This window comes from Montipora capricornis, chromosome 3 (assembly GCF_036669925.1).
Source record: "Montipora capricornis isolate CH-2021 chromosome 3, ASM3666992v2, whole genome shotgun sequence".
Classification (NCBI taxonomy): Eukaryota; Metazoa; Cnidaria; class Anthozoa; order Scleractinia; family Acroporidae; genus Montipora; species Montipora capricornis.
The window spans coordinates 13,838,861-13,856,360 of record NC_090885.1 but is presented as its reverse complement, the minus strand read 5'-3'; the positions used below and the strand labels follow the sequence as shown (position 1 = coordinate 13,856,360).

The following is a 17,500-nucleotide window of genomic DNA, read 5'->3' as shown; positions in this document are numbered from 1 at the left end:
TAAGTTCCTTTATTGACAAACAAAAATTACCTTGTGTCGTTAGTCGAATGATTATTGGAATCCTGCGACAGAAGAGAATTGGATCCGCAATTTTCATCCCGTGATATAGCGTTAAGCGAACAAAACATTTCTCAAAGCCGTTTAACTAAACAAGGGTTGGTTTTTAGTATCATATCTTGTGAGCACCAAGCTAAGAGGCTTTTAAACAAATTTTAACTGAAACTACTCTAGAGAAAGGTTACTGAAGCGATGACCGAAGAAAGCGCTACCAGACGACGCCGCAGGCAAAGTCACGAAGAAACTCTCGCTCTGCAAAAAAAGTTAAAGGAGTGAGGACAATAGAACATATTCATAAATGGGCGCCAATAAATTATTCCTTTGTCTTTCTGCTAATTACCAGCTGTACACCAACTAGCCTCATGATAAAGACAAAAAAAATGTATTTTGTCCAATAGGTACATTCTAATGATGCTAGTTGGGTCATAAAAATTAAAAAGGACAAAAGCATAATTTATTGGCTACCATTTATGATTATGGTTGATATCCTACAACGGCTAAGAAAATGAAAAGTTAATAATTACATGAATTGGTTCTTTATTGCTGCAAAAAGGAATTTAGGCATTTCAAGATTTGACAAACGAATGCTAGTTGAGATGATCAGCACAAGGAGAAAAGAATAATTTATTGCATGGTCGCCACTTATGAATATGGTCGATATCCGACAAAAGCTAAGTTAATGAACAAGGTGAAGAACTGCATAAATTAAGGTGTGGTAAGTGTTATTCTAGTCTCCGAATAAATCACAAGGTATCCAGGCCCTGTAAGTGACAAAGCTAACCAAGACAACAGTTACGCAGCAACAATTTCTGCGCAATATTTTTGGTGTAAACATAATAACGATGAAATGATCTAGAACATCTCTTTTCTTAATCATTTTCAGTGTCCGTAACACGATTTCCTGGATATTATTTCAAAGCTTCGGATTAAGCCACTCTTCTTCCTGACTGCGGCAATAGACTTGTGCAAGATCAAGAATTGCCTGATGGGACCACAAATGTAAATGAATGTTCGGTAATAGTGTAATATTCCTCCTAGGTATTGTTATACATGAGATATAAATAAGGTGTGGGAAAAATCGCTCTGGCCTGGGAAGAGCGCAGAGACAGGCGAAAATGAAGGTACATGATACCACCCTACTTAGTAAAGGGAGGGAGGTGGGAGGACAAAAGATGACCACTGGATGGCCAGCCCGGCTTGGGTTAAATTAGGAATATGTCGTGTGAAAAAAGATAACAAGAAGAAGAAGAAGAAGTGGAGACACGTTTGTCTCGCTATATTGTTATTAATAGAACTTCGCCATTCTACAATTTAAAGTTTGTTTGCTATCTTATACATACTTTATTTAAAATAAAAAAACGACTATTCCGTGGGCCATTTTGCTCTAAAGCATCGTGATGCCGGGATCACTTGATTTTTGTTGTTTTTCTCAGACGTGCCGGGATCTCGGCTAAACAAACCAGCCCAGCGCATGTAACCGGCCCCTTAGCCTACAGATAGCTACTGGTGACTATGGAAAAGCGTGTGGATTTATTTAAGGTCACGTCGGGTTATCTTTGCGTAGCTTTGCGAGGGAAAGTTTCTCGTCCTAGCGGTTTTTATTCGCAATTTTCAGCCCACATTAGATGAGTTGGTTCGAAATCACGCCACCTACCTTGCCACCAACTAATTTCCCAAACCTAGCACAATCCCCGAAACTGTGCTGACTCCTAGACAAGAGTCCAGATTTGGAGATCCTTTTTCGATATTTACACCGTATCATGGCTTTTGGGCTGTGACTAAAAGTGGGACGGGGACGTGGGGACTTGGGACTTGGACGCGGGGACGTGGGGCCTTGGGACTTGGGACTTGGGACTTGGGACGTAGAGACGTGGGGACGCGGGGACTCGGGGAGGTGGGGCGTGAGGACGTCGGAACTCGGAGACGCGCGGGGATTCGAGGACGTGATAAACAAATCACACCTGACTTTTGCGCTGAATTGGTAAAATACACTTTTTGACGGTCAAGTATAAAATAACATGGACCAGTAGCTGATGATTTCCAGCGTCCATGGTTCCTCCTTGCCTATTTTACCGTGAGAGCTCTGGGTACCGAACAGTTTTAACGCAGGGGGTTTTAAACGTTGTGGGCAGCCATGGAGGACTTTCCTGAAGTAAACATAACCACCTAAATTAGCGAGGATACGGCACGGATGTTCAAGGATTGACAAGAAAACTCAGTTACTTACCAGGAAAGTCCTCCATGGCTGCCCACGACGTTTAAGACCCCCTGCGTTGAAACTATTCTGTATCCACAGCTCTCACGGTAAAATAGGCAAGGACTTTGGAAATCATCAGCTACTGGTCTGACAAACTCTTCATGTTATTAGATTATACGATAATTTTACACTTGACCGTCAAAAATTGTATTCTTCCAATTCAGCGCAAAAGTCAGCTGTTATTTGTCTATCACGTCCTCGAATCCCTGTGCGTCTCCGAGTTCCGACGTCCTCGCGTCCCCACGTCCCCACGTCCCCGCGTCCCCGCGTCCCCACGTCTCCACGTCCCCGCGTACCCAAGTCCCCGCCTCCCCACGTCCCCACGTCCCAAGTCCCCGTCCCACTTTAAGTCACAGCCTCCTAGGCTTTTTAGGACAATCTTACGTTCACACGATGCGAGTGACGCGTTTTCAGTTCTGCAAGTGAAATTTTATCGTCCGAGGGGTTTTATGCTAACTTGCCACCATAGGTTGCCCAAGTTTGCGTCACTAGAGAGCGTGCAATAATTAATTGCTAGTGGGAAGATGACCTTTGAGTGCAAGCGGTTTTGCATTACAGGCAGCCTCTGAGAATTAAACGCGTTATAAGATTTCGGGCTAAACTTCAGAATACCCCGCCACTTATTTGCATTTCATTGAATAAGAATAAGTTCTATTACCCGGGCCCGTAGGAGCACGAGTTATAAAATACGTTTGATTTCAGTTTTATTTTTTTCCTGTGCAGCAAAATGCACAATAGAAAAACGTAGCGGTTTTGATTGGGTAATGCACAATAGAAGCCACGTGGCGCTATTTACATTGGTTATTTAAAGCAATTCACGTAATCCAAGTTTATGAAGAGCACTGTGATGCGTTGTTTGGGTTAGATCGAGGTTGCGTTGGCTTAATCAATTTCTCCTTGGGGCGCTCAAAACACGTACAAAGAAAGGCATAGGCTTTTCGCGGTAGACCCACACTAAAAGTCGTTCCGCGAACTCAATGAAACAAGAATATACTCGAATGTAACTGAAATGGACGCAACTATATTGAAAGTGATACAAGTCAAAATACAAATTCTTTACCCTATTTAGAACTACTTTGAAGATGACAGCGACAAAGAAAATAACTGCATAAACAAATGGGTGCCATATTGGAATCTTCTGAAGACAAAGTAAAAACATTGGCACAACGAACAAATGGCCTCACGCTTGTACCATTTTCACTGCGAACAGACAGCCACCCGCTCAGTTCACCATTGACTGCGGAGATAAGTTTTCTGTCTATTGCGTTTTTTTGTTTTTTATTGTTAAACAGTTTTGTTTCTTGTAGTCGTCTAGCTTATATCCTTTGTTCAACTAGCCATAATAGCGATCGTGTTCACGGCCATCTTGTTTATATAGTTCTGTTCTAGTTTTACAAGATTTCATGTCATCAGTGGAGACTGATTAGCTCTTTAGAAAATAAATGTGATGTAGTTTGAAAGGCTGTACAGTTAATTGATTCTCAATGGTAATAAAGACTTGATTCCAAAGGAGAAATACAGGTCTCGACAAGCACAAGTGTGTTTACTTTAGTTGTGACTTCCGTGTGCATTGACATAGACGTGCCCCAGAACCGAGCAGAGTTACAGAGAAAAGGCTGAGACGTCTATTTTATAACAGCAGAAAAAGGAGGAAACTTGCTGGAACGTATTTGGTTAACAATGTACCGAGGTCATCCACATTTCATCGTATTACTAGCCAAGGAGATCACTTGCTCGTAAACACAACTATAGGAGCTACCTCAGGTATGCGTTTAAATGTAAATACGTGGTATGTAACACTTTTCCAAAAGCGTGGATGAACAGGTAAATGCAAAATGATGTTTGAAACATCGAAGCATGTTCCTTAAACTTAAACGTGTGTGTGTATTTTTAAAAATATTAGCATTACTCGTGCTATCCAGACCATTTGGAAAATGAAAGTTAAATTTAATACGTACGATTTGTAAAAAATCTTGTTGTTTTGTTTTCTCAGAAGGGTGAACTATTTACACAGTGAGGTAGAGTGACCAATCAAAACAAAGTTTGTAATTGGAAATCTAAACATCTTCGAGATCCAAAAACAAACTTGTGAACACGTAAACCTGAACTAGATGCTTCTGTGAAGCATACACTGGCTTGCCTGTGGTACGTGCTATAGAAAATCAGAAGGCACTGAATTGTGTGGTATTGAAATACAGCATTCCAGTCTCTGAAGAATAACAAATAAAAGAGAAGCGAGAAACATTGGCTTCTGGGCTGACATGTTGATAATTTTCAAGTTCCCTCACAACTTCTTTTCACCACAAGTGTGCCCTATGAGCATCCGAAAAACTTCACTGAAGTCAAGCCCTGTTTCGCGGGGTTAGTGTTGGGATGGGAGACCAAAACAATAAACCCCTCATAAAAAACAGAAACATCTGACCGAAAATACTATTAACGCTAACAAATGCGAACTCAGCAAGGTACAGATTCTGTTAGCGTGCTTTATGCAAAACAAATATAGATGAAAAAGCAAATAAATATTGATACACAGTTTTCAGAAAGAGCAGAAGGAAGTTTCCCGGACGGTCGATCGAGAATAAAATATTTACGACATGAAAACAACATTAATTTTGAACCTTGAACATAGATCGTTTTCACTGTCACGCAATAAAAAAAATAAATCAAAAACTATCCAGTGCAAAACGCTAAGAAATTGTTATCTTATAGAAGATAAAGAAATAAGACACTTGTCCAAGTTTTAGGCCTCTGCGTTTCCCCAAACTTCAGATATTCGTCGAAATGTTTCGCAGAAATTTACAGAGCCCAGTATGAAAACGCCATATTGGTGGGTGTACCTCAGTGGTACACCAATATGGCGGCCGGAAAATAGTGTAAACATATGGAACTGACTTTGGCTATCTAGGCGACTGATTATCACTACTGAAAAAACAAGCATTTACATAAGCACTTTTCCTAATGCTCTAACTTCTAAAAGGGCTCAAAATCATGAGATAAGTATATATTTTTCAACAAACTTGATCGTAGCTTTGTGTCACGCACCTACATAATCCGGAAATTCAAAATGCTCTGGTTTCCAAACGAAGCACGCTATTGAGCTGTGAAATTGTCAACAGATATAGATATGCCGCCTCTTATGCCTGATGAGGATAAAAACTTTGGTGGATCTTTAGTTTTAGATTTTGGAAGGTGATGACGTCACGTGAAAACGATCTATAGAATATAAAAAGTTACGATCAGCGACAAACATTTTGGGAGATTTTGCTACGTTCAAGTAAATTGCAAAATCGAAAGTGACATGGCCGGAATTCAGCGGGCGCCGTGATTAAGTTTACTCGCCAAACAGTGAAGCATCTGTGTCAAATGATGGCAAGATACCGGGTTTTTGTAAGTTTCTTTTTCTGTCAAGTGTTATAAAGTTTGACAATGAAATGAGCGAAGTCAAAACAAAGATCACAATCGCCCAACTCTTGTTTATGCAAAGTCAAAATTTACTCTCCAAGACGCGTACGACGTTATTTATCACCAGGTAATTCCATCATTTTGGAAATAGCAGTTACTTTATTATTCATCTGCGTCACAAGTTTTCACTGATTTTGGGCCTCATTTTGTTGAAACTCAAGCACGCTTCCAACAGGCCTGTGAACCCTTCCTGCTTACAGAGCAATACTAAAAAACTTCTCCCATGTCACATTTGAACCTTAAGCTCGAAAATTCAATACACAACATGATATTATAATTCACAAAGGCAGAAAATACCACAGAATCCTTTTCCAGCGAAAATTTTATTGAAACAAACAACATATTTGCTCTTAGAGGCGAAAACCTCTTCCTATTTGATTGCGTGCGTGAAGACAAGAAACTCAATTGTGTCAAATTACCATGTACTTCAGGTAAATACTGCTCACTTTGATTTCGTCTCGACGGGCGATAGATTGTTGTCGAAGTCCAGTACTCGTCGCTTTTGAGATTCATGCCTAGTTTATCCAACTGACTTTCCATTATTGAGCTCCATAAGGGTATATTTTGTTTAAGGATCCACTAAAACGCCATTCGCGTTGCATGACTTTCGACGCCATTGCAGGCTAAGTTAATGATTCTACTGTGTCCACAAGAGAAATCTACGCAGTTCCACTACCCTCTCGATCCTAAGAAAATACGGGCAGAAGGCTCTATACACAAAGACACTACTTACCAGGGGAGTGACAGGCAAGACTTTTACCGACACGGAAAAAAAAAAAAAAAAAAAAGAAAACAAACAAACTAAACGTAGACCTCGACTGGGTTTGCCCATAGGCAACCCAGTAAATATTGCAAATCATAATGCTGAGAAACCCAAAAGCGAAGGAAATGGATCATGCATAGGACGTTTTGGATATCTGAATGATTTTGGGTTCGATTAAAGGATATATTGTTAAAAATTCCGAAGTTACCCCTTTTCGTGTTAATTAGTAATGCAAACAAGTCTTCGTAATAAATTGGATTAACGCTGCACCAGTGATTGTAAAGCTAGTAATTTCCATGGTTCGTATGTAACACATGTAATCATGAGATGATTCACGGAAAACGGAATTTGAAATGTTATGCAGGGGTAAGTATTTTAAGGTAAAATAGGTATTTGTAGACTTTATGCTTCGATGTATTTTGCACATAAACAAGTATCTGTTCTTCTCTTAAATGAGATTTTACTGCCCTATCACTAAAATACGGTTAATGGAACGTGACCGTACTGAAAGGGCTATGCATGTCGCGATAGTCATCTTCGCGTTCTTTGTAGTCGGCCGTTCAAGGTCTTACAATCAACGGTTTTGTCGTAAATAAAACGAGGACATTAAGACTCTGTTCCTAGATCTCAGATTATAATGTACACCTGCATTGGCCAAATCTGTTAAAGCCTCATTCATTACTGCTAAAGAGCACGTGTAATGCTTACCTGCTACATAGTAGAATCTGTGCAACTGGCTACTTTAATAGACAGGGTCTAGCTAAAAAAGCCTCAGTTAGTCGTCCAAGATTCACTTGGCAGTTTGTCTTCTGTAGTAAATCAACTAGCTGTTTGCAATTTGTCAAAGTTTTCCCCCTCCTTCCCTCTCTCCCTTTGGAGATGGTTTGGATTTATCGCTTTGCCTTCATTAAAATTGGGTTGCTCCTGTGTGGTGTGGTTAAGTCTGCGCAGCGACTTCCCCCAAGCTTGTTGGCTTGTTGCCTTTGTACATTGCTTACTAACCAATACTCTTGTCCGATCCAGCACTTCCTGTTTACCACTCAGCTCGTAGTGCTGGGTAGATAAGTGAGGTTGTTCTATGTCACGCAATCAGGAAGTCGCATTGACTAACCAGCTGCAAGGCAGTGTTTCCCTCAAAAAGACGCCAAGACGTCTGTTGTCTCGTTCCATTGCGCCTTGCGTTACGTGTTTAAAAGCTAATTATGCATGTTGATACCAAGGAAAAGTGACATTAAAATTCCTTGACAGGCTTCTCACCGTTCAGAGAGTTTGCGTTCACATTTTCTATCTTTATTTCTCGAGAGTTTCAATACATGAAGCGATATAATGACAGGCCAAGTGACCCACACTACAGTATTCTATCTTTTCCCCTGCCCTTACCATTCCGGAAACGAAACACTATTTTTTTGACACCGTCTCCGTTTACATACAGAGGTTATTATTCATTAGACAAGAGGTTTGGAAATAGAATTCAAATAAAAAATATTTCTCTTTGAAACGTTCAGTTGGTAAGTCGCTTTAATACTGCATTCACTATCAAGCGCGATGCGAATCAACAATTAAAACAAGTAATTTTAAGAGAGGATGGGGGAGAGAAGAAAAAAAAAGTTATTTATCAGAAAAGGGTCGGTCCGTATAGCAAAAAACTGTGACATCGGTCTTGAAAAAGCTGCCCTCGGCCTGCGGCCTCGAGCAGCAATTTTAAGGCCTCGGTCACAGTTTTTTTCCTATACGGACCTCCCAGCTGGCAAATAACATTTATTTTGACAATTGGGTGCAGATTACTGTGAGTATTTATATTCTCGTGGTATGGATTCATTTGGCATGGCCATCCTCATGGAACTTGTGAACTTCTGAAAGTATTTTCAAGTGTTGAGATATAGTGCGGATCTTCTCGTGTCGCGCACGTGACAAAGTGCTTTTTACGTGCAGCACTGCACGAAAGTTTGGTCATCTTGGAAAGATGTTTTCACATCTAAACTTCGTTTCTCTTTCATTTTTTTCTGCAAAAGATGTTTCGATGAGTCATTTCGGTTCGTCTTAAACCGTTCAATTAGCGTTTCCTTTCTCAAACACTGAGCAAGAATACCCATCGATAAGTAAAAAACAATTTTCTTAGCAACTTTGGGATAAATATACTATTTTTACCTCGTTTCCATGGTCCATTGGTCATTGTCACCACCTGTAATGAATATAATCTGGGTCCGGGTATTCACTACATACACAGTCAAACATCATGAGAATCGCAATATAAGGCCGATGTAAGAAGGACAGACTTTTCTCTTTTCTTTTCTTTAGTGCTAAATTAACGATACACGACTGTACTTTTGCAAGGAAAGGTTACGTTTATACAAACGTTGGCCGTGTAGCACTTATATTTTAAACAGAATTAACTGAAGAGAGTGTAGTGTAACGTGAAGTGCTAGATTTCTATCCCATATGAACCATGTGAGCGTTAGCGCTACTGATGGAACTGGGCCCACACAAGGACAGAGAAAAACTCTGACCAGGGTGGGAATTGAACCCACGACCTTCGGGCTGGATGTACTTTTGCAGGTCGTTCTTCAAAAGATGCCGCATAGGGAAAACAATTGTGGTTTGTAGCTATGGCGGGGTATTCTAAAGTTGCTCCAGATTTAAATTGTATGGGAAATAAAATACCGTCGATTATGAAGCCTAAAAAACGCTCAATTTAACGTTCATTCAATAAATGAATAAAACTGACTCACCCCTGGTGTATTCTTGTGCGTTTTGGTGCTTATTTTACCGTTTCGGGAATTCCGTGTTTTCACTGTTCTATTAAAGACGAAGTCAAGGCTGCACACTAATATTTCGACCGTAGTCAGCCCAGAGGCGGTTTGCGCCTCGAAAATCCAGGGGCAGCCAACGACCAATTTGTTGTAAAATGTATTATTATACCCCAGTCAATGAAAATAAATGTTATTAAGGCATTTTCAGGTGTTTTTCAGTGTTGCTGGGAAAATATTATTTGTTCCTTTTTCCCAGCAAGACACACAAGAAATTTCCCAGCCAGCTAGATAAAATTGGTTGGTTTCCCAGCCAGCTGATCAAATTTATTTCCCAGCCAGGAATTCCGCGCGCTTTCAAATCCCTCGATCCAAAACGACCGAACAAAAGCGACAAAACCGGGACAAAACAGGTTTTTTCCGCAAGCGCAATCACTCTTACAAGCCGTCGTATATTTGTGACTACTGTCTGGGGGAGGGAAGGGGTTCTTTTTTTTTTTTTTTTTTTTTCTTAGTCGTCCTCAGTCTTCAGAGTTTCTACAGCCAGCTTGGGTTGAAATGCCAGAAAAAGTCAATAATTCCCAGGCAAAACCTCTATCAATAACAAAATTTCCCAACCAGCTCTTCGAAACACCTGTATTTTTGCCAGCCAGCAAGATTTCTCTGGGGCACAGATAATGAGAGGAACAGATTCGTTCGGTGCCCCTGAAAATCCATCCCAGCCGCTATTTTTTCACGCAAAGCTAAAGCCCCATCATTTGTGAACCTCGGTGAATGTTTCGTCGTCAAAAATCCACACGCACTTGGCTGGAAATGAGCATTTTCTGCTTCCGATTCCATGATAGCTGATGAAGTTTCAAAATTGGTCACGGAGCTTGGGTCTGAGGTCAAACTCATGTACAACACTTACCCCATCCCCACAGCGGCTTCTCGAGAAGCCGCTGTGAGGATGGGGCTCGCAAATGAAGGGGCTTTAGATTTGCGTGAAAAAATCGCGGCTGGGATGGATTTTCGAGGCGCAAACCGCCTCTGAGCTGACTACGGTCGAAATATTAGTGTGCAGGGTTCGTCTTTAATAGAACAGTGAAAACACGGAATTCTCGAAACGGTAAAATAAGCACCAAAACGCACAAGAATACACCAGAGGCGAGTCAGTTTTATTCATTTTATTGAATGAACGTTAAATTGAGCGTTTTTTAGGCTTCATGATTGACGATATTTTATTTCCCATACAAAGTCTTATAACGCGTTTAAATTCTCAACAGCTGCCTGTAACGCAACACCGCTTGCACTTAAAGGTCATCTTCCCACTAGTAATTAATTATTACACGCTCTCTAGTGACGCGAACTTGGGTTGCCTATGTTGTCACTAGCCTGCGTGGCAGACGAAAATAAACCTCGGTAAGTAACAAAACGGGGTTTGTTTACGTCTGTGAGGCAGGCTAGACGGTCTCATGATGCGGCCCAAAAATTACTTTGTGTACCGTTTGTGTCTTTCATGTTGAAGATGTTCGTTTCTTTTACGTTAACTGATTGGACACAGTGTGGAAACAAAGATAAAGGAGATTAATAACACTTGAGTGGAAGAAAAAAATCGACTTCTCCCCGGCGGGGAATCGAACCCCGGTCTCCCGCGTGACAGGCGGGGATACTCACCACTATACTACCGAGGAAGTACTGGTAGAGGAGTACTAAATAAATAACATAATCTTTTGTTTCTTTATATGCATAAAATTATCTGGTGTTGTGGCCACCGACTGTCGTGCTACCTTGATTAACATACTTCGGTTGACTTAACTTTGTCTCTTAAAGTCCTTTCTCAAAAGTTGTTGAAACCAAAGGTTCTACAGTTTAACTTTCAATAACAAGCAACACCAACCTTATGGTCCCTGAAACATAGTTATAAAACAACAGAATTACGATGAAATGATAAATCTTTGTAAAATTACTTTCTCTTAACTGAACTGTGATTCCGATATTCGTGGTGGCAAAAGACTAACCTGCCAATCTTGACCTCGCTATGCTTTCCTTTAATTTCTTCCAGTGATTTTGTACAAACTGTGCCCATCTTAAGGAAAGAGGAGCATATGATCTCTGTTAACTGTAACGGACGGTTCTCTTATCACGAGTCACGCAATCCTTGTCAAAAGTTAAGCCGCGCTGTCCAACCTGATCGTTGATGAAGGCGTCTGGTATTCCGAATACCCGTACAAGAAAAGTGGTCGATGAATTCCTGCAAATAAAGAAATGCTGCATTTAAAAAAACACAACACACTTGAAGCGTGCAGATGAAGAAATTTCCCGCTTTGTCGATCTGGTCAATGTGACGTCAATGGCAGTGTCAGTTTGTGTAGAAACTATGCGGAATAAATCACTAACTTTTTTGTCGGCTTTCGCCTCTGTGGAATGTTTTATCACAACCTTGCAGAAAGGTTTAGAATTCATATTTTAAAAGAAATTGTGCTAAGCATTTCTGTTCAACATTCCCGAAGGTGTCGTCACAGAATTAAGAAAGCAAACTGCATAACAATGCCTTGCAATGCTTCAGTTTAAACAGTCTTTAGTGGAAGCCCAAACAGAGATGATTAAAAAAAAAAAAACAATGAAAGCGTATTAAATGAAAACGTATCCAAAAATAAAACTTACTTGATGAATAACAACACTGACAGTGTCCAGATATATCCACCGTGACTACGATCGAGCTTCACCACTCAGCTCCAGGCGCACGCACTATCACAGCCACCTAGCAGCTCCTCCTGACCGAATATCTGCGTCTATTTGAAGAGTGACCGTACCTCAAGGTTTTTTCTTTGCAATCTTATCGCATGAATTTTAACCACACAGGCCGCGTCTTATTTCTGCGTGATTTTAGGCACATGATTTCAACTTCTTCATTTAAAATTCAGCCCCTTCGACAAACGTAGTTGCTTAGCAATTTTAAGTGTTTACAACCGACGTTTTTGCAAGAGAAGATTCAATTGGAAAGAGTGGGAAATCTAGCTTATACAAGGAGGACTAAATAGCAAAGCTAATAATGCGATCATCCTCTAGTATCGATTCTAGTATACTGATGCGAATTGGTTGATCATGCATCATTGATCATTTACTAATGAAAATTATCTCATTACTGGCACCGAAACAAATGGGCCGGACTGATCAGCACGTAGGTTGCGAAAAACTTGAGCACAAGTTATATCTTTCCACGTGATTTTTGTTTTTCAGATGCCATCTTGGTCCATCTATATATACACGGTGGCCAGAAGGTATGATTTTTTATACGTTTGAGGACAAGAGCAATATGCGCGAACGAGGGAGATACTAGGGAGCTTAAGCAACGACGACGGCGACGGCAACGAGAACGTCACAAATTTGCATATTTAGTGGTTAAAAACAATACTGTAGCTTCGCACGCCCTGCACGTGCGTTTTTCACTTTTGTCCATTTCGTTGCCGTCGTCAGCAAAACAACAACGTGAAATAGCCAAGTTTTTGGTTTTATGAAGAACGTCAGCACTTGAGGATGAATTTTCATTTTCTCTCCTAAAATGGAGTGCTGTTCCGACTGGTGTCATCTTTGAGGAATCACTACACCCTTGTCATGTTAAAAACGTTGAAATAGTCACGAAGCGATTAAAATAACGCAAATTTGGGAAGTTGAACCAGGGACTACCAGAATCAAATTCGACGAGCGGTCAGAGCGGGTCTTGAACCCGGGGTCTCCGGATCTCAAGGCAAGCGCCCTAACCACTGGGCCACACTGCCGTATTAACACAAACAAAACAATGCGGGAGTCGTGACGTCGTTGCTCAATGTGACCACTCGGGTTACTACAAAAAACACGCCACTCGTTTCCCGGATGTTTTGGTCGTATTGATCCAAGGAGTGTTTTAGTTCTCGGTAAAACACTCCCGTATATATATTTTTAAGTTGTATGAAATGCCGTGTTTATACTAGAGACGCATAATAGCTCATAATGCGTCTGGACGAACTATTCACTTAAAATTACACCTTCGATGCCAGACGGATTGTGTCTCTCTATAACAAATGTACTTTCAGATTAGGGTTTTAAATGGTAATTGAAGGGGACACAAACACAAAAAACCAGAAACATCCCTGGTTTTCATTACAAAAGTTTTATTTCCCAACGTTACGGATGTCTTCACCCTGGAAATACAGCAGCCAAATTCATTAACGAATGATACCTGACATGTGAGATTAACGGCCTCCTTAACTACTCAGACAGAAGTTATGAAACTATGTTACGAATTGTTGAGTTTAAAATGCCGAAGCAATGGATATTTGCTATTCTTTATATTGTAAGCGGACAAAGCGCCAAGCCGAAGGCTTAATTAGTCTGTACTTATATATCAAAATAACTGGCTAAGTTTTTTTCTGTTTTGAAAAATTTATAACACTTTCTCATTCAAAAGATCCCGCAATTTCGTGGGCAAAGGTAGTTAAGACGAGTGGTCATGTTGCAGGGACATGTTCCAGCGACAAGTTGCAGAGACAAAACACTTGTGCATGTAGTGCACACTGAGGCGACATGTAGACGTGTAGTGGGGACATGTAGCAGCCACATTTCCCCTCGTGTGAACTGATACATGAAGTTCAACAAGTTGAACGTCATGGGACACTTCGCTGCAACACATCCCTGAAACATGTACCCGCCAACATTTTCATGTGTGAAATTTTGTTCCTGCAAGTCCCCGCTACACGACCCTAATGCATGTCGCCTCCTCATTGTGTACTACACACCTTTTTGTCGCTGGAACATGTTGCTGCAACATTTCCCTGTAACATGACCCCTCGTGTCTGCCCACCTTAAAGAGTTCAATCACTCAAACGACTTCACATATTTCCGAGAGGCGAGGTTCCCCTCACTGTGCAACACTGACAACAACATGGGTGGATTGTTTCAGCCATCACATGTATGCCAGCCTTTTAAACTTGATTTAGATTTAGTTTTACGAACAATATCCTTCAAGACACTGCAAATTAGGTGAAATAGAATTTAAATTGTGTTGGTGAGTAACCAGTGATGTCTTTAATTCTCTTCCACGAAATTCGAAGGAAAGAGTCCTCGGTGGCCATTGCATGTACCCATCCACCAGCCTTCATCAATCTTCTCGATGTCTGTGATGATATCGCCAGGATCAAAAGTGATTTCATCGTCTCCAGCTGAAAGATGAATAGACAAATAAAATCAATAACTGAATTAAAAAAATGGTCTTCGTCTTAATACATTAAAGGTCGTTCGCAATGGGGGCCAATGCGGGGGAATCTTTTCAAATGCAAATAGTTTTAAATATATTTACCCGCATTAGCCTGCATTGCAAGCTCGTTTCAGTCCAAAAGTGACAATGCAAAGATGGGGCCGGTTGCTCGAAGCCTCGCTAGCGCTATCCGTTGGTTAAGAGGTATCAAAACCTCTAGGTTTCCATGGTATTTAATGCCGGTTAGCGTTAACCGTGCTTCGAGCAACCCGGACATGGTCTATTAATAAGGATCTTTCTCTTGTTAGGTAGTGACAGTACAAATCGTACTGTCACTTCTGGTAGGTAGCTCTTTTAACTTTTGAACTACATAATAATGACGCCGGGAAAGACTCCCCAACATGAAACGTTGCCTCTGGTCCACGAAAACGTACTTGCTTGATAGTCATACAGGGCTGTAGCACTGAGTCCATAACCTTCTTCAACCTAGAAATACAAAGAGAACACTTGGGCTTCAGTCACAAAAACACATTCCAGTGACTCAGTACAAAAGTTTGAGTTCAACCTTCAGACTATTATAACGACTGACAGCATTTAGCCACGGTCATGTCGCTATCCCCAACAAATCTCCAGGAAATGGAATTTTAAAAATGTTCCCTTGTTTCAGTTGGAAAACAGGTTGGCTCATCACCAAATGGAACAATGTTTGTTTAATTCCATCAGCACCACTATATAACGTCATTTACGCCATCGTCAACCTAGCCACTTTGCAAAATAAACTTTTGTCAGGGGTATCCTGCGAGCAGAGCCTCTCAAAAACTCACAAAAGGGAGAGCAAGAAAAGCTCTGCAAAAATCGTGTTAAGTCCTTTAAGTCACCAAAGCCCAAGTTTCTGGGCTAGTCACTCCGGTCAAACCGGTTTAAGCAGCCCGTGCATCATATTTTTGACAAGGCGAAGGTCAAGATCGAGCCTTCAGTACGAAAAACAATATGGCGTCTAGGAGTGCGACCGAGACTTGAGCAGGGTTTCTACCTCTCTCCAAGCAATGGCTTGCGCATACTCAATAAAGACTTAACACGATTTCTGCAGAGACCTTTCTTTCTCGTCGAGTTAAGAAAGGCTCTGCTGGCAGGATGTGTCAGGGGCTATACTAAAATGAAAACTTGAATCCAAGCAGATTTACAAATGATCCAGGTCAAGAGAGAAATTTGGCATAACTGACTCAACAATAACTGTTTGTTTCAGTGGTCCTGCAGCTCTGAAACATTTGCAATGTTATTCTCCGGGAAGACGCCAGTTTCCTCGTTGCTTTAGTACTAGGATGCAGAGCTGGTGGCCTTGTCTTTTTTCTGACGACGAAAAACCTTGTGGCAAAGCAACGGGAGAAATGAGGCTGAGTTTTCGTCTTTCTTCCGCGCCATTCCCCTCGTAAACTCCACTATTAACTTACCTGTTCCTCTTGGTAGTTTGTCTCTTGAGTTACCTCTTCGTACAAGTCAGTGGGCGGTTCATCTCTCTCTGAAGCATCAGGAAGTTCTTCATAAAAATCATTCGGCTGGGCTTCCTCTTTCGTAGGCTCTGGAGGCTCCTCATATAGATCCTGTTGCTCTTCTTCCTGTTCGGCTTCTTCTTGTTGTCTTGCTCGCTCTTCGGCTTCTCGCCGAGCTTCCTCCTCGGCCTCTTCCTCGTCGCGAGCAAGTTGCTGAAACGCAAACAAAGTTGCAGCGTTGACTTGTTGTGTAGTACACCTTGGGGGGTCTGAAGTAGTTACCAGCCACGCACAAGGTTCCCGCAACTAAGGCAGCGTTTACATGAACGTGGTTTCACATCGATACGGTTTCATGACTTCGAAACCGCGTCAAAATCGATGCGTGTTTACACGGGACCGTTTTCGCCAGAAAATCCACTACGAGCTAAATTCACCATTTTGAATCGAACAATGAAAATTTCGCGGCAAAAGAGTAACCGTATTCAAAAACGATGTGGCTTTTGCTGTTTACACGACAGATGAAACTGTATCGTTTAGAAAACACTCCACTTTTGGCACCGTTTTCAATTCTACTCGGTTTCGCCAACGGTCTCGCCAACGGTCTCGATCGTGTAAACAGAAGGCGTAGCCGCATTGAAAACGATGCGGTTACAAATGAAACCGCGTTTGTGTAAACGCTGCCTAAAACTATGATCCAACACGTGTGCAAGTTCGAGTTTATTTACGCCCCGCTTAGCATGTTCAAGGCCCACCTTCATCCGACAGGCTTTTGGACCGTGTGTTTTTGTTATGTAAATTCGCATTGCTTATCGTAGCGATCTCGTTCGATGAATTTCAGCTTTGGCGGGATTTCTAGAAATGAAAATTGTTCCACGGCACGCGATGCCCAGAGGGTGAACGTGGGCCTTCAAACACGAAGACGCACTATAAAAGGGGCGCTCTTCACGCACTCCTTTTGCTCGAATCCATTCAAGCACAACTGATTAATGATCCAAGATGGTGATCAACAAACAGCAACACAGAGACGGAAGCCCGAAAAGATATTTCTAGCGCGAGAAAAAAAAAAGAACTGGGGATTAATAAAAAGGACGGCAGATAACATTTTATGACATGTTACGGAAACATTGGCATATGGGGCTTTTCTATTGTACCAATTATCAGAGAACGGTTGCGTGCACGGTTGATTGATAAATCATTTACACGTGCCTAAGGCACCACGCCTTTTATAGCTAGTCTCCGTGTTTAAGCAACGACGACAACTACGGCAACGAAAAGTCCACAAAACAAGAGCATTATTGTTAGAGAGGAAAAAAAAAATCGTGCTGCACCTGTGGCACGCTCATTGCCGTACTCCACAAAACAACGTGAAATGGTCAAAGTTCAGGTTTTGACGACAACGTGAGCATACCATAAGGAACATGTTAATTTACTCCGTTTACTTTTAGAACTCTCCCAACTATTATGGATGCCTCGCTCGTAATGTACAACCTGAACAAGATGGAATTATAA

At 41.3% G+C, this 17,500-nt stretch overlaps 2 protein-coding genes and 1 non-coding gene across 6 annotated transcripts in view; all 3 read right to left on the bottom strand.

Moving 5' to 3' along the window:
• The window catches only part of LOC138042301 (NACHT domain- and WD repeat-containing protein 1-like), a 24,991-nt gene extending 12,817 nt beyond the window's left edge, over nucleotides 1-12,174 (bottom strand). The window contains exons 1-2 of one of the 4 annotated variants that reach the window (XM_068888151.1): nucleotides 11,933-12,174; nucleotides 11,287-11,519 (exon numbers count right to left, since the gene is read on the bottom strand). In XM_068888151.1, coding sequence (XP_068744252.1) covers nucleotides 11,287-11,354 — 68 coding nt within the window. In that variant the 5' untranslated portion in view covers nucleotides 11,355-11,519; nucleotides 11,933-12,174. Of the gene's footprint in view, nucleotides 1-7,247; nucleotides 7,693-8,687; nucleotides 8,737-9,268; nucleotides 9,358-11,286; nucleotides 11,520-11,932 lie in introns of those variants that run through there. The other 3 variants (XM_068888154.1, XM_068888152.1, XM_068888153.1) reach the window with 3 other exon arrangements.
• Nucleotides 10,888-10,959, bottom strand: Trnad-guc (transfer RNA aspartic acid (anticodon GUC)). The gene has a single exon. It is a non-coding gene; the product is annotated as a tRNA-Asp (tRNA).
• Nucleotides 12,175-13,399: 1,225 nt separating the features above from the next.
• The window catches only part of LOC138042297 (src substrate cortactin-like), a 27,773-nt gene continuing 23,672 nt past the window's right edge, over nucleotides 13,400-17,500 (bottom strand). Inside the window, exons 21-23 of the mRNA XM_068888146.1 lie at nucleotides 15,953-16,204; nucleotides 14,936-14,987; nucleotides 13,400-14,466 (exon numbers count right to left, since the gene is read on the bottom strand). Coding sequence (XP_068744247.1) covers nucleotides 14,333-14,466; nucleotides 14,936-14,987; nucleotides 15,953-16,204 — 438 coding nt within the window. The 3' untranslated portion in view covers nucleotides 13,400-14,332. The remainder of the gene's footprint in view (nucleotides 14,467-14,935; nucleotides 14,988-15,952; nucleotides 16,205-17,500) is intronic.